Source organism: Tiliqua scincoides, chromosome 5 (assembly GCF_035046505.1).
Source record: "Tiliqua scincoides isolate rTilSci1 chromosome 5, rTilSci1.hap2, whole genome shotgun sequence".
In the NCBI taxonomy this organism is placed as follows: Eukaryota; Metazoa; Chordata; class Lepidosauria; order Squamata; family Scincidae; genus Tiliqua; species Tiliqua scincoides.
Window position 1 is genome coordinate 40,100,232 of NC_089825.1, and position 26,819 is coordinate 40,127,050.

Below are 26,819 nucleotides of genomic sequence, written 5' to 3' on the forward strand. Positions count from 1 at the left end.
TGAAAAAGGATGGATGGTCTTTTAAGGACACAGGAGCATAATTGGGAAGCTGTGTGTGTGGCCTATTTTCTACCAAAATGTCAACAAATGTATACCTAGACGATCCCAGGCGTGTGATGCCAAGACCGTCTCTCCCACACCCTTTTCTTCTGTCATTGTCTCATAGCAAGTGATGACTACAGGGACAAAGGCCTGTCTTTTTAATTAAAGGCTGTCACATGCATCTAGGTTACTGTAAGGTGGCTTAGCAAGTTGATCATTGCCCTACAAATTGGTTCAGGATTCAGAGCCTGTTAATTATAGCAAGAATGTCTTGTGGATCTCAGGATCACCAGAGCAAATGGAACTTTGCTTTAATAACACAAGCACTTCAAACAAGGTGTTAAAATTCCAGTCTCACCTGGACTATTCTCTTTCTGAAAGTGGAAAAAATCCCCATGCAATTGCAGCCCTAAATTATATTCTCCAGACTCCTCACTAACTAGTTATTTTGCATTAATGTTGAACTTATGAATCTTTTGGGATTTCTTATGCATCTTAATGGTCTAATAGCAGCACAAAAAAAATAACTACAGAATTATAATTCATTTGATGTGAAGCTTTCTTAATTGGAGACGAACTTCTCGCGTGACGGTTCGTTTATCCAAAGAAGAAACCTATGCATGTGAAAACGTACCTACTTGGAGATAAAGGCAGTCAACCGGATTGTGCTTAAACAGTCACTTGCCAAACAGAAGTTTCACTGGCATGAAAGGAAAATTCTGCGGTGGTGCAAAACCAGTTATAGTATTTTTGTTCTGATTGTAAGCAATGGCTGAGGAGTGAAGGCTTTCTTCCCCTAACAAACACCCTTTGTGAAGCCTCAAATTGCGCTAGAAGTCCTTTTGGATCTAGAGAACAGTTTGAATGTTTAGCATAAGAAATATATAAAAAGTACTTTTTATACTTATGCTAATGTGTTACATAATGCTTAAAAGAAGCATAAATAAAAAGTACTTTATATACTTACACTTCTGCTTTCAGTACTTATGTTCTTAGAATAAGCGCTTATTATGTGCCTCTTACCCTAAACACTCAAACTGCTTTTCAGGTGCTTGGTCTGTCTACTTCGTATTGTTAGCCCTCCAGGGATCTTTCCTAGCCCTACCTAGAGATGCCAAGAATTGAACCTGGGATGTGCTGCATGCAAAGCAGCTGCTCTGCCACTGAACTACAAGCCCCAGAAGCAACTGATGGTGCTGCTTGCATGTGTTCTCTCTCTTCCTGTTAAGGTTTGTTCACAAGAAACCTTTACCTTTTTAACTGGCAAACTCTGGAGTAGGGACAATGCTCTGTGTCTTTAATGTAAAAAAAAAATAGTGTGGTAATGGAGTATGGATCAGACCCGGCCCATCCATGATGCTGACTGAAACACACCAAAGCAGCCACTGGAAGGGAGTGGAAAGTTATGCTCTGCCCTGCTTGTCTTTCTGATGTCCAGCTCTGGGCTAATGCTCACCAAGATGATCTACTTGGCTCACTGATCCTCTTTCCATCAGCTGAAATTGAGCAGGAACAGCATCAGGGCCATGGTAGCAATACTGGAGAAAGAAAAAACAACTGCTGTTGCCGTCACCTTTATTCTCACCAACACCATGCTGCTTAGGAAAGATAGCCCTCATCCTCTTGCCTTCAAGTCACTGCCCCATCCTGTTTATTTTATGCCGGCAGAGTGGAGCATGCTGGATTGGTCAGCGTGATTGCACTACCTGACCATTACCTGGTCCAGTGGTTCACAAACTGTCCATTGCGATCCTCTGGGGAGCTGTGAGCTACCAACTGGTCAGCAGTGAGACCATGTGGCACACTATAAAGGCTGGCAGGAAGCTCATCTTGGCTGTTCAAGCTCCCACATACAGTTTTTGCACATTGTGAAAGGCCCTTGAGCCTCTTTGCTGGCCTTCACAGTGTTCATGTGGTCTCTGAACCAGAAGTGACTGGCAATGTCACTACTTCTGTGAGCCATGCACTGCATTTGCAGTACATGGAGGAGGTGTGAGATTTTAATGATTGGGAAGTGCTGACCTAGTCCACACTGGGCTGCTTTCCCAAGGAGAGCAAGGGGTGGCAGCAACAGAATTTGCTTTTGGTTTCAAGGGGCATTGGGCTTAGGCCAGGCCTGGTGTGCTGGATGCTGCATGTCCTCCTGTCTGAGAGCAGCCCTGTGGCCTGTAAAGACCCATTCTTAATATTTTTCAAAGATATTCCTCCTTTTATCCTGGAATGCAAAATTCACATGCATTTTCCATTCACATGCAGGAAATCCATAAGCTGTATCATGTTGAAATGTTAATCTTTTTCTCGGTAATGGGAGAGGGAGTAAGGATCCTTAGCTCAGTAGCAGAGCATATGAGACACATCTATAAGATCCAAAATTCAAACTCCTGTCTCTAGTTAGAAGATCTCAGCTAAGACAAGTGGGAAGGAATTGCCTCTGCCATGAACTCCCAGCCACTTAGAGGTATGGTTCCCAAACTATGGGACTTGACCTGATTTTTGGTGGGTCACTAAAGGATAATGGAAAGATCAGATAACTAATAGCCTCAAGCCCTGAGGCTGTTAAAAAAATCAGATACTGTAACTGCTCAGCTAGTACCCTGCAAAGAAAGAGCTCAGCTTCTGCAATTTGTAAGCATGTGAAAATACAGGGAGATAACTGTTTTAGGGTCTTTTTCCTGGCTATTATTATTTATATTTCTTTCTAGATCTCTTTTTTAAAAGTCTGGTAAACCTAGGTGAGTCCCAATACAGTGTCATTTAAAAAAGTGGGTCCCAGTGCTACAAAGTTTGGGAGCCACAGACTTAGAGTATATTACAGTGTATAATAGCAGACCAGTTGTGGCTGGTCTGGTGTAAGGCTGATTTGTGGCTTACAAATCAGTTGTGGCTGATTTGGTGTAAGGCAGCTTTTCATGGGCATCCTAGATACGCAATAGCGGAGAAGCCCAGTAGATGGCAATAGTCTTGGCAATGAGGACATTATTTTTGTGAGCCTTAAATGCAAGTAGACGGAACTGTTCAGAGGAAACGGGTCAGCATTTTCTTTTTCAAAAACGTATTTCATCTACTCACGTTTTCCTGCTTATCTTGCTGAGCTTAGTTCCTAAGACCTTGATTTAGAAAGTGTAGGTGGTGGAACCATCCAGCATCACCTGTCTCAAGTTGCATTTCCATCACTGCATTTATAGCTGCCCTTCTTTCTCTGAAATTCAAGGCCGGGTGTGTGTCAGGCCGTCTCCTTGTGAGGCACTGAACAGACCCAGATCTATTGATCAAGGTATGATGAGTGAGTATGGTCAGAAAAGATAGTACTGAACAGCCCGAGACTTCCTAGTTTGAGCTTGAACCAAAGTCAAACATGATCAACAACCCTTTAAAAATTAGCTGCTGGCTGTGATTCAGAAGATGACCATAAACAGGAAGGTCTTTTGTTTTAAGAGAGGAAAGACAGTAGTGACTGCAGGAGGTCACTAGAGTTTCAGGATACCATTAGGACAAATTAGGTCATTGCACAGAACAGCTTAAGCCATTTTTCCCCTACGTTGCATATATGCAACAGGGTCCAAATGTGTACACCTGTGGGCTGGGCAGAAATGGGTTAACTGGAGCTTGCAAACTACATAGAGCTCAAACAAGAGTGATTTGGAAGCTTCTGTGTCCTACTTCCTTTGCTTATTGCCATGTTTGGGAATTTCAGAAGCTTAAGAGATAGAATAAAATATAACAAAAGCCCCACTGTATCAGTTCAAAGGCTTGTGTAGTCCATCACCCTGCTCTCATAGTAGCCAACAAGATGGCACTGGTAAGCCCACAAGCAAGGGATGATGGCCTAGCCCTCTCCCACTGTTGCTCCCCTGCATGTGGTATACTGCTGCTGAACTTGGAGGTGGCACGTAATCATTATGACTAGTGACCATTTGATAGACTTGTCTTCCATGAATTTGTCCCATCACCTTTTAAAGCCATCCAAGCTAATGGTTATTTTACATCTTACGACAACCCATTCTACGGACAAATTATGTGCTGTGTGAAGCCACATCTCCTTTGGCACATCCTAAATCTCTTGCCAGTCAATTTCATTGGATGACCCCTGCATCCAACCTTGAGAGAGGAGAAAAACTTCACTTGCCATACCACGTGTAATTATGTCTTAATCATATATATCCCTTTAATTTTATTTTTCCCAAGCTAAAAAATCTCAAATATTGTAGGCAGGAAGGAGCTCTAGCTCTCTAATCCAGCGTTTCTCAATATTTGTCCCCTGCCCTATCACTGTGCATGATATGGCATAATACTGCTGTATCACTCACACTTATTGGAAGTACCACCTGAAGTAACTAGTGATGATGTCATTGCCAGTTATTTTCAGATTGGGAGGCCAGATGCAACACAGTGAACACCCATAAGAGGCTCAGGGTGGATGGGAGGACTTTTTCAAGTGTGTGAAAAGTGTATTCTGGAGCTCTCCCTGCCAAGCCAAGTCTCCCTCTGCTGCTTCTCGCATTGCATTGTTGGTCTTGCTGCCAGGCGGTAGGGTTGGGGGGGTGTCCCGTGAGTACCACCAGACACCACCTCAAGTACCATTAGTGGTACGAGAACCATTGGTTGAGAAACATTGCTCTAAACATTTTGGTTGCCCAAAATATTCAACAATATTCTTGAGGTGTAGTGACCAGAACTGTACAGTATTCCAAACGTAACTACATCCTAGATAAGTATAAAAGCATTGTAATATTAGTACTCTTATTCTCTTAGTCCTAGTGACTCCGAGCATGGAATTTGCTTTCTTTGCAGCTACCGTATACTGAGTCACGTTTTCACTGAGCTGTCCACCATGCCCCCAACATCTTGTTCATGTTTCATTTCAGAGAGTTGAGATTTTTTGACCTAATGTGCCACACTTGTCATTGAATTGCATTTGCCATTTGGCTGCCTACTCACTAAGTAACAAATTGAAGGTGGGGATTTGCTAGAGCTCAGAGGCAAGTTTGCAAAAGGGGAAGTAGGTTAAGCCATTTCAGCCCAATGTTGCATATATGCAACAGGGACCAAATGTGTACACCTTTGGGCTAGGCAAAAATGGATTAGCTGGAAATTTAGGTGGGAGATGAAAACAGAAAAAGAGGATTGTTGTGAAAATAGTTGCAGGAATTAGTTTAAAGCAGTAAGGATCCAGTAGTGGGCAGGTATTGAGAAAAGAAAAAACAGCAAGCTACTGTATCCACTGTGGTTGGCAACCTTCAGTCTCAAAGGACTATGGTATAATACAGCAAGTTGATTGTACTCAGGGGTAAAGCTCTGCTGATGTCACTATCATAGCAATTAAATACTGTAAACATGAAAAGTTTAACTGCTTCTAAAGATATCTGAAATTTTTGCAGTACTATTAATATCTACTTTTAGTTAGTGATGTGGATTCCTTAAAAATTTTAGACTAAGCACATATTTGTACATAATGGGTAATTTAAATAAAATATTAGGGCTTGACCATTGCAGGAGCATTTCATGGTTGCTTCTGGGAGGACAGATTCCTGGGCTATTCCACCAGTAATTAGATTTGTTTTTTTACAATGTTATTTTCCTGACATTTAGCTAAGTTGCTGAAGCCAAAGTAAACATTCCTCAGTTACTGAAAGAAGATATATATAACAGTGCCTTGTGTGGAATGAAGTGATTTAAACTATCCTTCCATTATCTTTTATGTGGTCATTTGAAATGGTGCAGTTTTGTTTTAAAGGGTTCTGCAAATTGCAGTTTCTTGTAGATGAAGCTGACAGTTTAAAAAATAGCTTGAGTATGCATGATGTGCACCTAGAGACTACATTTTATTGAGTCTAAATACTTTACAGAGAAGCTAATGGGAATGATCAGACATAAATCAGGCAATAGGGAAAAATAACCCATATTGTTTATCAGCTCCAAGTTTCAATTTGTGGAAGGACAGAAGGCTTTCTCAACACACTTTACGAATTCTAAAGATTGCCTACATGTAGACCCAGGTGGGTTTGTTTGGTGATGAGAGAAACAACTGTATTGTGTATGTTAAAAGTGATTAAGAACTTGAGTATGTGCAAGAGGTGGAAAAATTCAAATTACACAAGTTTTATTGTAAAGCTTAATATGCCTTCAAAATTAGAAAAATCAATGGTATTACAGCATGTACTTGTCAGCTTAAAAAGTATTTTGCTTAATTTTGGGAATTGTAGCAGCTTCCATTCAGCTGATATTTATGCTAGCTGATCGTTTTCTTGTGAAACAATTCTCAGTAAGAACTCACACGCAATGCAAATTGAAGTGACACACATCCAGCATTTTAGGAAACAAATACAAATTAACCAGTTATGTTTTACATGCAGTTTGTATTACAGTGTGCTCTTGACACACAGCAAGCACTGTGGCACGCTGATTAGCAACCTAAAATCCAGAACATAATCATGATTCAACGGTAATCATATACAGAGGATACTATAATTAGGTTCTTAAGCATATAGAAAATCATGGTATCACAGGCAAAAAACACATGGCTTCATTATTGCTTTAAATATTTGCAAAGAATAAGTACTGAATTTCAGAAGGCAATACAAATAGGTATGTCTAAGATAAATACAATTCTAGACACAATTCTAGCCACTTTGTTAAAGCTTCTTGAGTTCCATTAGACAAAACAGAATAAAAAACATGGTGCATCAAACATACTTTCATAAAAATATGAACACGTTAAGTACAGAACATCATTTTTGTTTGGTTCAAAGAGCAGCTCAAGACAGTTTAAATATGCATGGAGTTTTCTTGATTTGGGCAGAAAAAGCCCAAATCAGTTTGCAGGCCTTGTCAAAATGAAAATGCAAAAATAGTACATTTCTACTGTGTACCTGTAGCAACCCAACAATGGCTACAATCCTATACACACTTTCCTGGGAGCAAGGCTCATTGAACACAATGGGAATTACTTCTGAGTAGACAGGCATAGGACTGTGTCAAATCAAGTTTATGATGCGGTAATGTTCAACAGGGATGATCAAAAAGGGTTCTTTATGCTAGCTCATATTTGCCTTAGTCAGACTGACACCCAGCCTCAAAATGGGTTTCTCTTGTTTCTGTGCCATAGTTGCCATGATAGTGCTCTTGCACCATTTGGTCCTCACAGTTTTTATGCATGCCTGTCAGATCCAAACACACATTTCCCACATCCTGATCAACCTCGTGGCCTGTGTTCCATTCTTCTGTCGGCACCTCATTTTTACAGATAGGCAAGTCTTTGAGCTCAAGAGCTTCAGTTCTTCCGTCATCAATACCAGTCACCTGTGGATCTGAGATTACTCGGAACTGCAAACTGCTTTCAATGTTGGAGAACCGTGTTTCTGAATTTCTTGCATTTTCTGCGATTTCTGACTCCTGCCTTTCTTCTGCTCTTTGCTTCTCCCTAGCGCTTATTTTTGCCTTCAGAGATTTCTTGGCTTGCTTGTGGTGCCTATCTTCTTTGGAGAAGCTCCACCGAAACTGCAAATAGACATATGTTACTATGTTAGCAAAATTCTATGCACCAGTAGAAATGTGTTTAAATTCAGTGTTGAATATTCAATTTAATGAAGTGCCATAAGATGAAAAAACATTATATATTAGTTTGAAAACTCACTTTTAGAAAAGGACAATAGTTACTTGTTAGCTGTCCCTTAAGAATAAACTAAACTGCCTTTAGACAACTGTTATCTTTAAGACTGCTCCTTTTGAGATCAGACAAAATTCACTAGCTTCCCTATTTTATTATTTCAGTGCACAAAAAAAGAATGTGCATATGTAGAATGATTCCTTCATAGAAGAGGATGGGGAGCCTTTATGCACCCAGGTCTTTGGATCATACGCAACCAGCCAGTGCTTAGGTCAGTGCCCTCTTGCATCCTACCCTTCTACATGCTTCAGGATTCAATACTGTGGCAATAATCCATGATACCTTAACAGAGATTGTGATGAGTGCAAAAAAGAAACAGATATCCTATAGTGGCCCATTTTTATCAGCAAGCATACCTGGTAGTGCACATACTATAGTGCACTACCTGGTAGTGCACATACCTGGTAGTGCACACAAGTGTTCTTTTTGTAAGGATACCTTTCCAGGAAGCAATTTGCCAGTTGTGCAGACCAGCATGTGAAACAGTATAGTAAGTACTATTTCAAAAGAAAAGCACAGGTGAGCACTTTTTGCAATGCACTTTAACAAGAAGATTGCTCTAGCAGCATTCTGAAGTGTCAAAAACAGCATTCTCTTGTTTCATGTATCTGAGACATATATCACAACCGAATGTGGGTAGGAGCCTATTCCACTGTTACATTTGCAACTGTTCACTAGCCTGCAGAAGGCTTTAAATTCATTTGGTCTTTCATGCCAGATGTAACGAGTCTAAAGATAGTAAAGATGTGAACTTCTCTACATGAGAAGTGCTTGCAAGAACTGATCTTTAGGGTAAGGAATTATTTTATAAAAACCTGTAGCAAAGGTTGGATGAATTTCACATCTATGGGGAAATTTCTGTTGAAGCAAGCCTTCCTTCTGTGTTTGCTTTAAAAAACCAAACCAAAAACAACTGCTTCTCTTTTGCTCTTTGCTTCTCCCTAGCGCTTATTTTTGCCTTCAGAGATTTCTTGGCTTGCTTGTGGTGCCTATCTTCTTTGGAGAAGCTCCACTGAAACTGCAAATAGACATATGTTTGCAGCCACAAAAGAGACAGAATAAGTCAGGCCAAGATATACACACACTGCTTGAAAATGTTTTCATAATAGTTGAATCATGTACATTTAATGAATAGAAAGTAACATTGATGTGTCCAACACATATACTACGCACTACTACACAGTGTAACTTTATGCTGAATGATACCTATGGGCTTTGATTCTATTTTGTAAGTTGTTAAAAGTCACAAATGAAAAACTCTGTTACATGTAGCACAGGACTACAAAACTAACTAGCAACTAACAGCAAGTAGTGATATCAGTTGAACTACCTAGAAGCTATGCAGTGAATTTGAAGCTGAATTCAGATCCTGTATGTGCTAAAAAGAAAGGAAGGAAGGGCCAAATCCTAGCCAACTTTCCAGTCCCAGTGTAGCCATGCCAATGGGGTGTGTGCTGCATCCTGTGGTGGGAGGGTACTTATGGAGGCCTACACAAGGTAAGGAAACATTTGTCCCCTTGCCTTAGGGCTGCATTGCAGCTGTACCAATGCTGGAAAGCTGGATAGGACTGGCCCTGAAATCTCTTGTATAGCATGTAGAATTCAACACTTGATGAAGTGAAAAGAAGAAGATGAAGTTCTTGCCCATTTTAGGTATCGTACTATTTTTCTTCAGCTTAACAGCTTAAGTCATAGTTCAAAAGTGTATACCAAGTCTTCTAAATCATGGGAATGCTAAAGAAGCCATTTCTACTGATGTGGAAAATCAATTAGAATGAGAAAGTTTTGCCAAGACAAACATGTAGAATAATTCAAGGCCGTATACCTTAGATTGTTTCTTCTTGGTTTTCTGGGGCAGGAAGGGTCTCTGAAGGAAGACAATCTGCTTGGTGGCTAAATTCCCATCCCTGCAAAAAACAAAAACACAATACTGAGAATGAGTTTCATTCATCCACAACATGCTTTTGAAATTCATGGTACAGCTTACATTCATTTAAATCATGATTCATTTAAATCAGCTTTAAAAGATACTGAACACATGGTGTCTTTCAACAGATTCAAGCCTTGGAATGGACTGAAAACATTTAGCTAACGAGAAGTGTCTTTTGCACTCCTATCACTGATAGAGTTCAGATAGCAACACAGCCTACACTGCCTGCCTGCCTGCCTGGCAGCCAAAATAATTTGGAGCTAAAAAGAACAGCCCTTAAAACAGAGTTTCTGGGGGGGAAATTCACATGAATGGAGTCTCTGCACGATAACAAATATTGGCACAGAAAACCATAAGACCTGCTGCTGTGTTCATTTGTGATCACATGCAAGCAAGCTCAAGATTAAACCAAAAACAGAGATCAAACCTTAATTCTTGAGTTTCTTATCTCAGAAGCCCTTGTAGGTAGTTTTTTAGTTCAGTAGTCCTTGATGGCTTCTGATTAAATGTCCAGGTGTGCCCCGTATCCATGGGGGATCCATTCCATGGACCTCCCGCACATACAGGGGATGTCTGTCTCCATGGCCCCCACACGCCCACTAACTTGTTTTAGAGACTTGCCTCAGTGTAAATGTCTTGTTTAACAAGGTTGCTGTTAGCTTACAGCAATGTTCAGGCTGCGTCCTGGCAGCTTGGATGCTTGAAAAAACTAAATTAAGGTTATCAGGAAGTGGAAGTTGATAATTTGTTAAGACATTTTTGCTAGGGTAAGTCTCTAAAACAAGTTAATGTGTGTGCCCCCCCGCCCCACCCAGCATCCATGGATAATTGAAACCACGGATACAGGGGCCCGTCTGTATACAGTAGCAATGCACAAAAGAGGATGAAAGAAGAAGCAACCAAAGTCTGAAGATCAAAGATTTCAGTATGATAAGATATAGCCCCAAAAAGGCCTTACCAGGTTGCCTCTGAATGTTTGAACTGGCTCTAAGAATGGATTTGGGGGGGGGGGGTGACCTTTTATTCCCAGGTGATTTATTACTGTTACATCAGGTTGGAGAGCTGCATGAGTCACAATCCTAATACATTGTTTAATATGCATTTTGATTACAGGCAAATCAAATTCAGCAGGCTTGCCAAAGGCATATTGGCTCACAGTTGGAGTGCATGATAATTCATGTACAAAACCAGGATCCATATGGATCGGTACCAAGAGGCGGCTGACAGAGGTCCCAATCATAAATGTGGCAGCACCACCAGGTGCAGCGGCACCGTGGCAGCCGCAGGAGGTCTCCTCAGGAGAAGGGAATTTTCGTCCCCTTCCTCCAGAAGGCCTGACATGGAGTTCTGGATCCGGTGGAGCAGAGCTCTGCCAGTCCCTCCCCCACCCTGAAACACCTCCATCCCACCGTGACAAACCTGACTGCTGCCCAGAGCTCTTCCCGCACTAACTCAGCATGGGCTTGCATTACTGCACATTTGCAACACCCAGCACCAGTGGTATGCTCATACCACTGGTGCTGCCAAGCTCAGGATTGGCCTCTGATTCAATTCCAAAGATGCAGTTGTGTTAAGTTTGTATCAAGGGCTAAAGGTATGTGACAACTTAAAGACTAACAGTATTGTGACAATTGTATTGTGACAATCTTCCAAGCATGAATTCCTAGGTTACCAGATGCATGATGCAGCAGACCTACTGATGCATTTACTTTTATGTCCACAGATGTTTTCCTCTTCTCTACCCATGTATTTGTCAACATGGGCTGTCACTTTTTGCATCTTATGAAGTGGGTTGTTGTCCAAGAAAACACATGCCTTCCTGAATTTGATTGCCTTTCAATTGTCGCACAGGACTCTCTTGTTAAATGAATCTGTCCAGAAGTTTTGGTTGATCCCTATCATGAGGGTCTTAGCAACTATTGGCTTATTAGGAATATAATAATAATAATAATAATATAATAATATACAGTATTTATATACTGCCTTTCTTGGTCTTTTATTCAAGACTTTATTCAAGGCGGTTTACATAGGCAGGCTTTATTAAATCCCTATTAAATAGGGATTTTTACAATTTCAAAGAAGGTTCTTTTTTTCAAGAACGGCTACATTCAAGGTGTTTCATTCCGATCTGGTTTAACATTCTGGCCTCCATCCTCCCACGCTCCGAGCAGATGGAACAGCTCGGCTGCAGCTTGCCAGCTGCTTCAAGGTCGCACGGTGCCGGTGGCCTCGAACTGGCGACCTTGTGGATGTTAGGATATAAACTAACTTCAAGCATATTCTGGAATTAACGTGAGCTCCAATCCTATTCATGCATTCCTGGAAGTAAGCCCCACTGTACACAATGGGACTTACTTCTGAGTAGGCATGCATAGGATTGTGCCATAAGTTGAGTACAGAACGAGTAATGGGCATACAAATCATCACTGCATGGCATCAGAAGCTCTAACTTGGGTTCATCATTGTACTCAAGGTGCATGTTTGCTCCTAACCCGGGATCTTTTCATGAGTTGCTGGTCTCCCTGTCTGCACTGCTGAGAAAGAACCATCTGTCACATTCCCATAGTCATCAAAAGGGCAAGAGGAAGCCCTTTTAAACTTTAATAACTTTTTTTAAAAAGGCAAGCAAGCATAGGAATGCAAGCAAAAACAAGCAAGCAAGCCTCTACTCAGTTTTTCAGTTAAGTACTAAACTTGGAGTATTGCTTAATTTTGCTAAAACAACTTAATACCATATTAACATTTAAAATAGGAGGGAAGATAAACTCGATAAAGTTCTCAGATGAGAAAGACGGCAAAAGGGAGATAACCCTCTGTCAATTCACAGGCCAACACACATTTTGCCTCCTTAAATGTTACACTAATTCCTGGGTATATTTGGGGTGCTGATTCCAAAAATGGCATCCGTTTTGCCCTATCACGCCTAGTTTTGGAGACACGGCATAGCCTCTGTATTGAGTGGTTCAAGCAGCTTCCTCATGAAGAAGCCTACACCATGGCTTCCTCATGAGGAAGCTGCTTGAACCATTCACTAATGAGGCTATGCCATGTCTCCAAAACTAGGCGTGATAGGGCAAAACGGATGCCATTTTTGGAATCGGCACCCCAAATTCATATTAAACTACCATAAAGTTTGGGAAAAGCTTTTCTGATCCCCAATTTTGTAGGCCTGTGTCATTGGTGTGGGAAATTTGGGGTGGAATAAAATACATCAGGTTGCATCAGTGCTCTTTCCAACATGCACTGACTACAGTTTTCTGTTTTAAAGCATTCCTAGAGGTGACAGTGTTGCTCTGATGGGAAGTTCTTAGAATTTTTTTAAGGCAGCCTTTTATCAGATACTAGTGCTCACTCATTTATTTCATTGTTTTTAACTGAGAAGCCCTTATCAGGAGCACTGATGCAAATTGATCAGTTTCACCATCCTGAATATCATTCCTCCCTCATTTTGTAACCTGCAAACAGAGTGGCAATGTTGAGAGAGCATATTGAGCCCAATCCTATGCATATCTACTCAGAAGTAGGTATGATTATAAATGGGGGTTATTCCCAGGTAAATGTGAACAGCACTGCTGCCTTAGATTCAGCCCTAAATTACAGTGTGCTCTGCTTAGACCTGCTCCTTCCCATTCAGACTCAGATAAAGCAAGTAACTTCATTTAAATGATACTATAATAGCCAGCTGCTACCCAATCAGCAGCCACCTATAAGGCTGAGCCAGGTTGCCTCTGTTAGGTTGCCCCTCTGTGAAGAACAAGCCAGGCACAAGGATTGTGCTTTGGCATCGTTTGCTCATCCCATTTGTGCACCTGTTTTGGTGCACGGGCACAATTAGGTCCTGAACACTAACTTAAGGGCCAAATAAAACTTCAGTAAAAATCAATGCACAGTGATTTTTCCTGTGCCTTTTTCTGAAAATCGTGGTTCATTGTGCTTAAACAGATATCTGATGCTGTTTGAAGATAAAGGTTTCTGGTACAGATGATAAAGAATAGTAGTACAAGCGATAGAATCAGCAGGTGACAATCCAGTTACATTTGGAAGCCCTGTGGCATCTTTCTGCAAGGGGAAGAAGTTCATTTTGTAGCTAATGAGCTGAAAGGATGTTTTAGAGAAGAAAGGCAATGCCTCTACCCCGTCTGCCAGCCTCAGATATGTACTTCCCTTGCAGCCCAGATATGCCCTACCTGCTAAAGACTTCCTCCTAGTCCTGCAATATCTACGGAAAAGAAAGAGGGACACAAGCATGCCATCCTTTTGCACAATTAAAGGCAGCCTGCAGACACAAACCAAGAGGAATCTCATGCTAAGAGCAAGACTTCCTTAAAACCACCAGCTCCCATAGTAAGGAAAAAGGCCGTCTCCAATGTACCTGTTTGTCTTTACAACCGGAGTGGGAAGCACGCAAGTCAGCTGCCAGCCATATACGGCAAGCGAGTTCAACAGGGGGATGTAATCTGCCTGTACTCGAGCCCCCTGCGGAAGAGAAATTAAACCATTTAGGTTAACATGAAAAGTGAGATTGTTTTATAAAAGGTTGTTTATTAGTGGGTTAGATCATTTCTGCCAGTTCAGCAAAAACAGGAAAAGAGAAGTAATGTTTTAAAACAAAAGGAATGAAGGGTCATTTTTCACTTCTTGCTGAAGGGTTAAATAATTTTGCTTAAAAAGTAGAAACACATTTCTTTCCATGCTCCAAAACCTTCTATGTGGCAGCTGATGAATCAGATCAACAGGACTAATTCATTTTGTTTTGTTAGAGATCCCCTGGATGAATGGCCTCCTGCAATATTAGCTGAAAGAGAACAATTACCTCCTTCCAGACAAAAGGCTATTCAAGCAATACAAAACCCAGCTACGCTAACATGGGCCGATTCTGCTCTTTGTGCAGTGGAACTGCTGTGCAGTTCTGTTAAAGGAAAGCCAATGACTCTGAGTTTACACCAGTGGAGTCAAGAGAAGAACGGCTCCTTTTGATTTCCAGAGTATCTCATGGTGTGTTAAATGGCATTATGTTGGTAATGAGCCCATGTTATTTGCATCCAGCAGCAACCGCGAGAAAATATGAACGCAATCCATTTTCTTCTTTTGGTCACCCGCAGGCATCTGAGCATGGCCCATTTGCTACTCTTGATCAGCAAATACACGGGTGAGGCTAAAATGGTACCCTTTCACTTCAGCTTCTGGTTCAGCGAGTGGGTTATAATTCAACCTTGCCAATCCTCTCTGCTGCTCTACAAGGCCAAGTAATTCCCACAGGAAGGTTATGACAAAGAGTACCGCAGAGAGGAGGTTAATTAACAAGTAATCTCAGCTTTACAAAATATCCTCCAGCTTACTTATCTTGTATGGGGTACCCCATTTCCCACACTATTACTACAGCTACTAATAAGAACTTTTTCACTATTTAATACACATACTTCGCAGTCTGTCGCATTCAGCCTCACAACAGTCCCGTAAGGCTGGATCAACATTATTACCCTTTTACAGATAAGAATCTAAGGGCACAATCCTAACCCCTTATGTCAGTGCTTTCCAGCACTGTATGTATGATGTATGCACATCATGTACATACACAGCACAGATGTATGATGTGATCATCCAGCACATTTCCATGTGATCATTTCCAGCACAGATGTATGATGTGATCATCCTGCAAAACAATCTACATGTGGTTTTCATAGGTCTTCCTTTCTAGTGATTATGTCAAGGAAACCTACAGCTTTTCAACCAATCTTATTTCTTCCAGAGAAGATCAAACTTTCCAGCACTGACATAAGGGCAATGCAGCTCTGAGGTCAGGGAACAAACATTCCCTTACTTTGAGGAGGCCTCCGTGAGTGACACCCAACTGCAGGATGCAGCACATGTCCCATTGGCACTGCTATGCTAGTGCTGGAAAGCACTGACATAAGGCGTTAGGATTGCGCCCTAAACCAGGAATTAGTGGTTTGTCTAAGACAGCTATTTTCAACCAGTGTGCCATGGCACATTGGTGTGCCATGAATGGTCTGCAGGTGTGCCACAGGAGTTTGGGGTAGGGTCATTGGGGGAGGAGAGACCCTCACCAGCAGTTTAGTGTGCCTTGTCCATTGTCAAAAAAATGATGGTGTGACTTGACAATTTTAGTGCATTGCCAGAGCCATGAGATAAAAAATGCTGAAAATCACTGGTCTAAGGCCACATGATGGGTCCTTTACAATGCTTTGGGGTGTGGTATCAGGTATGCCTATCCCACAGTTCTGTAGGGAAACACATTTGGCAGTCTATTCAACCAGTTCTGCCCGGCGACAATGTAACTAGCAGTCTCTCCTACTACAGAACACCTCTCAAACGTTACACATTTCCCCTACAAAAAGCAGTTCCAGGCAGGAAAAGCTGAGAGCACTTCACATAAATTGCCCTGTGTAGATGTTTCCTTGAACGGGAAACACAGTGAAACAGATGTATGATGTGATCATCCTGCAAAACAATCTACATGTGGTTTTCATAGGTCTTCCTTTCTAGTGATTATGTCAAGGAAACCTACAGCTTTTCAACCAATCTTGAGTATTTCTTCCAGAGGAGATCAAACTTTTAAATGAGTATTTTGATCAATTTATCCTCAATGCCCTTATTAGGCTATTATGGATTGTTGCTGGCAATGCAGCAAAAATGTAATGTGTCAGAATTCGGTGTACAGGAGTCACGCTGTACGCACAAACTCAAATGGTTGGTACTATAGCAACTTAGAGCCCAATCCTATGAGTTCTAGCACCGGGGATACGCTTGTACTGCCAAGCTCTGGGTGTTGCGGAGGAGGCCCTGGCCGCTGGCATAGCAAAGGTAGCAAAGTGGCACAGGGGTGTAGGAAGGTTGATGGAACAGCGGGGGGGGGGTGTTTCTGGGCAGGGGAAGTGCAGAACATGGGAGGGACCAGCCCAGGAGGAAGGTGGGACCAGGAAGCCCAACATGGACCTTCTCAAGTCTGCACCAGTTATTTAGCTGGCACAGACTCCAGTAGCCCCATTGCAGGGGCTGGGGCCTTACTCGGGGTAAGGGCATCCTCTTCCCCATGGAGACCTCCGGCAGCTTCCTTGTCCCCATTGAATACAGCGGTGGTCATTTTGGTGCCGCTATAGCTTGCAGCTCCAGGAAGGTTAGCACTGGGCTGACCAATGCCATCTTTTCTTTCCTAAGTAAAATTCCAACTTGTGTTAAATGGCACTAACATCCAAGCATTTAAATGTAACTGCATACGTAGCGTTTGAGAAAGCAGTAACGTTAATTTCTAACACAAACATACATAAAGTGAATCTACAATAGGAGCCTGATTTTTGAAGCTCAGCATAAATAAAAGATGGTCAAAACTCCAAGACAAAAGCTTGAGTTTTTAAAGAAAAATTCATAAGGGGGGGAGAGGGAAAGAAAATGTAGGTTGATCTACAAATCAAACTGAGAGACATTTCCTTCTGTGTGTGAGAGAGAATTTTAATGAACTCATTCCCCATTCCCCTGCAGTTGATAAGTAATCTCTGATCACACCTCGAGTGTCAAAAACCAGAGGATGTTGAGCTGGCTGTTTTTCTGTCTTGCTGCAGATAAAAAGAATTCAATTTTACTTATGATTTTGCTGTTTGTTTCCCCCCTGCAATAGTCTAGCTCATTAGAAAAACTAGAAAGCTTTGCAATTTGAGAAATAAGGGGGAAGAAATATCTAGGTCATGCTAATATAAATAAAACCACCCGTATTAGCAATTTTATCTCTCTTTTACCTACTGCAGACTTAAAATAAAAACTTAAGCAACAAACAAAGTAAAATCTGTACTTGCTATAAGGTTGAAAATGCTTGTTTGAGACAATTTCTTTGTTCCCAAACCATGGATAAATTTCATGGTAGCTTTTGAATTTATATAATTTTGAAATCTGAAGAAATGTCATCAATATCTAGCTTAACTTTTTATATGTTGAAGCAAGGTACTACAGCTGAAATAGACAGGTTCTGATAGCTACTTGTCAAGTCTCTTCCCAGAAACTACTAAGGAAGGAGAGTTACAATTTCCACAGGCACCTGAGCCAATGGAATCTGCTACATTGACCAAAAAGGTAGCATGCTGGAAAGGAAGTGGCTGTGAGCCACAGCTGCAGTATAGGGTGGGCTTCCCCATTCACTCTGGATTCAAGCCTCTATCACACTTTAAGCATCATATGGTTTTTCCACTTTCCTTTTTTAAATGCAATTTAGTGTATCCCACTCTCTTCTGCCCTCCACTGCAAAGATCTTCTAGCTCTTGCTGTTTGTATTTCAAACAGGCTGGGTGGAAGAAAACTATGGGGCAAGCAGAAGAGGAATATGTAGCAGGGTGCGACAGGCACTCTAGGCTAACCACTCTATAGTCTCTATCTTCTGCTTGCTGTCCAGACTTTCTGCTGCTGTCCAGCCTGTTTGCAAGGTGCAAGAGCTGGAAGAGGACTGCAGTGGCAGGGCTGCAGATGATGGGGTCCTGCTACCCTGATCTTCCTACTATTTCACCTTTCAAAAAGGAGAACATGCAGTATGATGCTTTCAACACCAGGGATTAGGCTAGTACAAGAATGTGGCCAGGTCTTGTACAAGAATGTGGCCAGCTGTCTCTGCTGAAAAGTGTCTGGGCTGGCTAGTGGATGTGGTGAGCAGGCAGTGGGTGTCTGCAGGGGCATTCTTGACAGTTCACTGCCCTCTCAGGGCCCAATCCTGAACATTCAGCACCAGCCCTCCGCCAATGCTGAGTGTCACAAATGTGTAGATCAGAACCTCACTTATGCTCTGCAACAATCATCAAGCCTTTATAATCTGGCTAAAGCAACATGGCAGTGCTCTCCAAACAAGATCCTAACAAGCTGCATGACACAGCATTCATGTTTCTGATCTTTGTCTACATTCGCTAAGGTCTACGTTCTACCCTGCCAGAACAGAAAGCTTGTGAACATGATTTGCATTTAGGAGAAAGCTGCCTATGAGAAGAAATGAATGTTATGGATCAGGTGAAGCCAGGGCCAGTCCAATCTTGTCAGAACTTGTCTGCGTATTAAGATCCTCAGAGGCCCCTCTGCAAGTCTTCCCCCCATCCAAATTAAGGCAAAGCTTTCTCTGTTGTGATGTTTCATCACTGGTAATTCAGTACTTAATTACATGTGGGGCAATGAAAGTTCTGTCTGGTGCAATGCTGCAGTCATAGACTGAGGAGCATATGAATGTGAATAAGCTGTACATTAAATAGATGCCCTTTATGTAATACAGAAGAACTCCCACTGTAGTTGCAAAGCTAAGCTTCCGTTCAGATTCCACTATCCTCTTCTCTAGCCAAACCTTTAGAAGGCAACATTCCAATTCACCACACATTTCACCAGCCTACCTCTCCCACCCTTGATTCAACAACCCTGCTGTCTTCCAGATTACCATATGTGTACTGAAGCACCTGTTTGCATATGGGCTAAATACCAAGCCCAACATCCACACAGAGACCCAATTCTTGCAATCGGGGTAATGCCAAGTAAATGTTACAAATAAGGCTTACATGCATCAAGCTCTGTGCATGTAGACCCCTATGCAAACCTTTGACCCAGTGTATGAATGGTAGGCACGATACCACTGATTTATCCTCCGGTATGTAGCAAGTTTGAACATTTGTATAGGCTTACGGCAACAATGCTGATACCCCAGCTAAGTATTTTGCTTCATCTGGGATGGCAACTTTGCTGCAATTGGAAATGTCCGTGGAAGAGCATTCAAGACATACGAACAGTAATGCTTTAAAAAACTGAACATACTCTTAGCAATAGTACTGACCCTGACAAAATTCTCCCTTGAACTTTTCAAAATGTGAAACTGTCCTAATGTGTGAACACGTGTGTGCATGTGTGTGTGTGTGGCCTGCCAAAATAACTCAGTGAACAATCTGCTCAGAATATATTTACATACTTTGTGTTTTCCTTTGAATAAAGAGATGATTGAGTAGTTAACTGTTTTTCCATTCCACTTGATGGTTATTTCCATAGTCATTTGTATTTGACATATAATTTTTAAGCCATTTCTGCCCAACGCTGTATATATGCAACAGGGACGAAATGTATACACCTGGGGGCTGGGCAAAAAATGGGTTAAAGATATGTACAAAGCTTACCAAAGAGGGAGAATCTGTGAGCCATACAGCAATACAACTCTTAATTTCATTCACATTTAAAGAAGTTATTAATGAAAGACATTATTATTATATGAAAGCTTAGTTGAGGAGTATGATGAGGCTGTCTATGAGGTGCAAGTCTGAAGGAGTTTCTGCTAAATCCCACTCTGGTATTTTTCTTGCAAATGATTAGCACCCCCTCACTACTACCACACACACAGTGGATGTGCAAAGTTGCACACTATGATATAGAAGATGTGTGGGGAAGGTATGTGGGGATGAATTAAGCAGCCAAAGCAGATCCCAATACATTCCTATCTGTCACAGTCCATTGTAAGTAATGATGACTATAGCAACCCCTGGGTTTTAGAGGTAGCCTATGTGTGAATGCCAGATGCAAGGTAGCAGCAACAGGATGCAGGCATCTTGTTGTCTTGTGTGCTCCTAGAGGCAGCTGGTGGGCCACTGTGAGATCCAGGAAGCTGGACTAGATGGGCCCTTGGCCTGATTCAGCAGGGCTTATGAAGTCATCCCTCAGGTCCTCACACCAGATACCTCAGGACACTTGAGCTCCTGTTGAATCAACATCCAAATATGTCACAATGTAGCCTGTTCCTGGCTTTTCATTCAGAAGCAGCTTCCAGGAAGACTTCTTTCAAGTCTTTCCCCCAATGTCTTCAGTGATTAATCAGCCACTGGTTATTCTCTGGTTATGTGTGTCTCTCTTCTCTTCTTCCTGGCAGCTTTGCCTCTCAAATCCCAGCAACAACCACTACCAACCAACACCAACCTCTCTCATGGTTGCTCCTTTTCTTTTGTCCCTCTCAGTCTCTGTGATCAATCATAATACACAGTATTAATTATGTATAAATTAATACATAATACAGTCTTTCAGTGGTATGACCACATTCTGCATACCGACAGTGATACGCTGGTGCAGAAGGGCCTTCAGTTGAAGGTCAACGGCAAATAACTGAAGGGCCTACCGAAGCAGCGCTGGCTTGACACGCTGCACAGTGACATGAAAATCACCGGCCTACACCCTGTCCAAGCCTGCAATTGAGATAAATGGCAACTCCAATCCAAAATAGCAGACCTGCCACCACACGGGACAAATGCTAAAGAATACATACCGTATTTTTCGCTCCATAAGACGCACTTTTTCCCCCCAAAAAAGTGGGGGGGAAGTGTGTGCGTCTTATGGAGCGAATACTGCAAAAAAAAAAAATCCGCCCCAGCCCTGGCCCCGCCCCCTGCCTGCTCGCTCTCTCTGCTTCCCCGGGCAGTCAGAGGCTACTCAGAAGTAAGTCTCAGAGTCAGTGGGGCTCACTCCCAGGAAAGCGTGGGTGGGGTGGCAGTCTCGCTGCCCAATCCTGTGCATGCCTACTCTGAAGTAAGTCCCATTAGAGTCAGGGGGGCTTACTCCCAGGAAAGCCTCTCTCTCCCCCCCCCCAAGCCTGGAGCATCACAGCCTCTCCCCCCCCCCCCCACCGCAAGCCTGGAGCATCACATCCTCTCTCCCCTCAAGCATGGAGCATCACAGTTTCTCTCTTCCACCCCCCAAACCTGGAGCATCACAGCCTCTCTCTCCCCCCCCCCCAAAGCCTGGAGCATCACAGCCTCTCTCTTTCTCCCCCCCCAAGCCTGGAGCATCACAGCTTCTCTCTTTCTCCCCCCTCCCAAGCCTGGAGCATCACAACTTCTCTGCAACACAAACACTTTCCCCCCCTCTCTCACACACACAGGCTACCCCCTTCTCTTACACACACAGATGCTCTGCCCCCCCCCCACACACTCACACAGCAGGGGAGGGGCGCTTTCACTCACCTCATCCAGCATCTGAATGTAAGCCCCCCCCCATCACAAAGAAAAAACTGCCTCCTTGGGCAGAATGCCAGTGTTTGCTTATTGCACAAGCCCTAGGTAAGGCTCGGTTCTCACCATAAATCCAGAGGTTTGTTGTGTCTTGAGAATTCAAGTTGTGGTTGGACTTTCCACTTGTTCATTTGTATTGGAATCACGGAAGAACTGGCGAGGAGGTAGATGTGGTGTCAGCAGTGGCCCCTTTAAGGGTAAGGCCTGGGCATTCAGCAGAGTGTGCTGCACAGCTGCAGCCACTGGAAGGCAATAGGGCCCTCAGGGATATAAGGAGTACCTGAGGCAGAAAGGGTTTGTGGGTTTTGAAGGAGTGCAGGTTGGAGAGGAGACTGACTGGGTTTATTGAATTTGGAATCTGACTGTGGATTGTGACTGGACTTGGATACCCTGATGGATTTGACTGACCTTGGACTGTAATTTGGCTTATTGGTTCTGGACTCTGATTTGGCAACTCTGATTGATGGGACTGATTTACTTGGCATCTGTGGACTGGAACTGGACTCACTTTTGCTTGCTGCACTGGTGAGTTGCACAAGGGGGACTGATCAGCCTTAAGTGGGCATGAGGCCCAGTGGATTGGGATTTGGCAGAACATCATTGTAGCAGAAAGATAATGTGATCCCCTATTTGTGTGCACCTGCTTTTGTGAGCTTCATAAATTCTGACTCTAGCGATGATGAGTTCTTGGGGTTTCCAGAAAACTAGAGTACTCAAACCTTTAAGTCTCTCCATTTGTTAATGACAGTGATAATGGTTCTTAATGCCACTGTTGACTGCTGTTCACTTTACATGGTTCAAATGTTATTCTGTTATAGTTTATTAAATATTTTATTACACTATTTGGTTCAGAATAATTTTTTTCCTGTTTTCCTCCTCTAAAAACTAGGTGTGTCTTATAGTCAGGTGCATCTTATGGAGCGAAAAAGTAATACAGGCTCTCAAAACTACTGTCCAATAAGAAGTCTTGAATGGAATTTTGAAGAACCAATTAGAAATGAGTACCTGTTATCTAACTAGAGTTGCAAGTTTACAATGTCTTCTGGACCATCTATAGCTCTGGCATACTAGCAGCACAATCCTAACCTGCACTGGAATGGGGAGGCCAGCATGCCTACCCTGTAACCAATACAAGTTTCGGGCTGCAAGCGGCTCAGTCTAGGGTAAGGGGAACTGCAGCCCCAATGGGTCCACTCAGATCTGCACCACCTAAAGAATAAGGGGGTGAGGATCTGGCATAACTGCTGAGTACTGGCCCTGCATCTCACTTCTCTACCACTCAACAATGCGCCGGCTGCTGCCCACCCTCCCCTGCCCAGAAATGCCTTCCTCCCCAGGCCCCCCAGGCTCCCATGGCAGCCTAGAAAGACTGGTGCATACTTACCCATCTGCCAGTGCAGCGGGGCCCAATTCAGCCTCTGGAGGCTGAGTCCACGAGCTGAACTCCCTCAGCTTACACCGGTGTGCGCTCTCTAACACACACACACACACACACAGGTGTGGTAGCAACAGAGGGGATTGTTTTAAAAAACCCAGGAAGTGTTTGCTGAATTCCCCCCCCATGGTGCAGGTAATCACTGACTCAAGCGTCCCCCCCCCACTGAGATGGTGCAGGCAACCACCGACACAAGCAACCCTCCCACACTGAGATGGTGCAGGCTATCACCGACACAAGCAAGCCTTCCCAGTAAGCAAAGCATTCAATTTAGCCTACAATCCTCTCCACACTTTCCTGGGAGTAAGCCCCATTGACTTGAATGGGGCTTACTTCTGAGCAGAAACGCATATGGCTGAACTATTAAAAGTTCAGCGGGACAGCTGGCGAGGGGGAAGCAGGAAGGGGAGGAGAGGAGATTGCTTTAAAAAACCCAGGGAGTGTTTGCCAAATTCTCTCCCCCCCCCCATGCTGCAGGTTCTCCTGCTCCAGCCGAAAGCCTTCCCGGCAAACAAAGCATGCTATTTAGCCTACAATCCTCTCCACACTTCCCTGGGGGTAAGCCCCATTGACTACAATGGGGCTTACTTCTGAGTAGAAACACATAGGGCTAGACTCTTAAAAGTTCAGCGGGACAGCTGGCAACGGGGAGGGCTGAGTACAGAGGGGAGGGGGATTGATAACAGATGCCTTAGTTTCCTTCCATCCAGAAGTGTCAGGCTGCAGCCTATTTTTGTAACTCTATGGAATTTAGCACAACGCATTTTTGTTAATGACGGAGAGGAACTAACGCGGATAAATAGGTTGCACCTGTATCTCTGAATTCTGTTTCCTCACACAGAGTCCTGAATTCTGAAATTATGAAACTAGGTTAAGGGCTAAGATTGCTCAATTGGTTCCAGATGAATTGCAGACGTATCTGTATATAAAATATGATTCAGTTCCAATTTTGGCTTTGTCTGGTTCAACACTCTTTAATAGTTTCTCCACTCCTTCTACAAAACTATTTGTGTATCAAAATCCTTTACTGAGGTTTAAAAAATATCATCTTACTATTAAAAAGTTTATTTAGATTTTCAGTTCTATTCTGAGGGCTATGATATGTTTTTAAAACTCTGAACTTACACGCAAGATAAAACCTAGCTAAACTAAGCCTCGGCTAAAATGCACTCAATTCTAAAATAACTCAGGATATTTTTAATGGCTTCTAGCCATTTAATAGCTAAAATATATTGCTTCATGAAATGGTTTAGACTTTAAGTGCAGCGCCAGAGGAAGGGAGGTCCACAACTCTGAAGCTGCGACTAGGAAAAACTATTTTAAATGCTCTGAAAAACCGATGCACATGTTAGAGGGAGAACCACACGTGCAGCTAAGCAGTCTAACTCTTAAGCAGTGTGAAATATTTCAAGCCAATTGTTTTTAAATTAGCTTGCCTCTTAAGGAGTGCAGGCTATGGTGGTAAACACACTGACATTCTGGGCTGTGTTGCATGTTGTAGGAATTGCTTAAATCAGTTGAATAATAATAATAATAAGACAAAAAGGATGGTGAGCATTTGTATTCTCTCTCACCTTTGAGTAACTGAAACAGCAATAGCCTGGCTCCTGTTATCCATGACCTGGTGACCTCCAGACTGTACATGTACTGAACAGCCTTTGAAGACTGTTCAGAAACTGCAGTAAGTTCAAAATATATCTGCCAGACTGGGCACTAAGACCTGTTGCCAGTGTAAGAGCTCAGCAGTGCTTCAACAGCTGCTCTTGCTCCTGGTCCATTTCCTAGCACAATACAAATTACTGGTATTTACCTTATAAGGCAGTGTTTCTTAAACTGTAGGTCAAGACCCACTAGGTGGGTCGTGTAGTACTTAGCTCAGCTGCCACTGAAAATACAGAGCTGAAAACAGAGTACAGAGCTGCAGGGCAGGGCAGGCAGGGAGACAGGCATGGTGCTTTGCCTTGAACAGGTGGGAAGATGGGACACTAGAAAGAGGGGAGGGCTGGGTGGTTGAAGAAGGATCAAAGTCGGTGTTCTGCTTTGACTTCTGAGCTGGAATGTTTGAATACTGAGTTATGCAAGATAACAGCATGAGTGTGCTCTGTAATGGGACCTTTGGCTGATTGCAGCTTAGGTTTGAGGTCTAAATTGATGATGTCACCTCTGACCACGACACCATTTCCAGGTTAATAACATCACTTCCAGTGGGTCCTGACAGATTGTCATTCTAAAAACTGGGTCCTGGTGCTAAAAAGTTCAAGAACCATTGCTTTAAGGCTTTTTACAACCTAGAACCTGGGCACCTGAGGGATTCTCCACGGTCTGTTTGTAATCCGGAGTCATCTTCTGAGGACCTCCTCCTGCTATCTTTGCTGTATGAGATGATGCAGATTATGACAGGGAAAAGGGCCCGTCTTAAGTGGTAGCTTTCGCTTGTAGAACACTCTCCCCAGGTAAATACTCCTAGTGCCTATATGAACATGCCTTTTTATTTTCCCAGGCTTTCAAATCCATACTGTATACTAAACTAGGACCCAAACTCTGGTCTGTTCAGAAATCTCTTGGACTTAAGAACATAAGAAGAGCCTTGCTCTTGCCTGGGTCAATTTGTGTTCTGGTCACAAAAAGGAGACCGGATTCCTTGACATGCTAAATGACTGTGCCTTACAGCAGCTAGTCGAATTCCGAGAACCTTTATTGGCATACAAGAGCAGCTAGTCATGGAGCCCACCAGAGGACAGGTGACTCTGGATTTAATATTGTGCGGTACTCAGGTTCTGGTTAAAGATCTCAATGTTACTGGGCCATTGGGGAACAGTGATCATGCTGCGATTCGTTTCGACATGCACGTTGGGGGAAGAATACTGGGCAAATCTCTCACAAAAACCCTTGACTTCCGACAAGCGGACTTCCCTCAGATGAGGAGATTGGTTAGAAGGAGGTTGAAAGGGAAGGTAAAAAGAGTCAAGTCTCTACAGAGAGCATGGAGGTTGCTCAAATCAACAGTATTAGAGGCCCAGCGGAAGTGTATATCACAAAGGAAGAAGGGCTCGACTAAGTCCAGGAGGGTGCCTGCATGGCTAACGAGCCAAGTTAAAGGGCAAGGAAGATTCCTTCCGTAAATGGAAGTCTTGCCCTAATGAGGAGAATAAAAAGGAACATAAACTGTGGCAAAAGAAATGTAAGAAGGTGATACAGGAGGCCAAGAGAGACTATGAGGAACACATGGCCAGCAGCATTAAGGGGAATAATAAAAGCTTCTTCAAATATATTAGAAGCAGGAAACCCGCCAGAGAAGTGGTTGGCCCTCTGGATGGTGAGGGACGGAAAGGGGAGATAAAAGGAGACTTAGAGATGGCGGAGAAATTGAATGAGTTCTTTGCATCTGTCTTCATGGCAGAAGACCTCGGGCAGATACCGCTGCCCGAACGGCCCCTCCTGACCAAGGAATTAAGTCAGATAGACGTTAAAAGAGAAGATGTTTCAGACCGCATTGATAAATTAAAGATCAATAAGTCACCGGGCCCTGATGGCATCCACCCTAGAGTTCTTAAGGAATTGAAGAATGAAGTTGCTGGTCTCTTGCCTAAAATATGCAACTTGTCCCTCAAAACGGCCACTGTGCCAGAGGATTAGAGGATAGCAAATGTCACACTGACCTATAAAAAGGGAAAGAGGGGGACCTGGGAAACTACAGGCCTGTCAGCCTAACATCTATGGTAGAATGGT

At 43.0% G+C, this 26,819-nt stretch overlaps 1 protein-coding gene across 1 annotated transcript in view; it reads right to left on the bottom strand.

Annotated features, from left to right (window-relative positions):
- Positions 1-6,141: 6,141 nt before the first annotated feature.
- RFTN1 (raftlin, lipid raft linker 1) overlaps positions 6,142-26,819 on the bottom strand; it is a 127,121-nt gene continuing 106,443 nt past the window's right edge. Inside the window, exons 8-10 of the mRNA XM_066628221.1 lie at positions 14,011-14,114; positions 9,534-9,615; positions 6,142-7,539 (exon numbers count right to left, since the gene is read on the bottom strand). Of these exons, the coding sequence (XP_066484318.1) occupies positions 7,093-7,539; positions 9,534-9,615; positions 14,011-14,114 (633 nt within the window). The 3' untranslated portion in view covers positions 6,142-7,092. The remainder of the gene's footprint in view (positions 7,540-9,533; positions 9,616-14,010; positions 14,115-26,819) is intronic.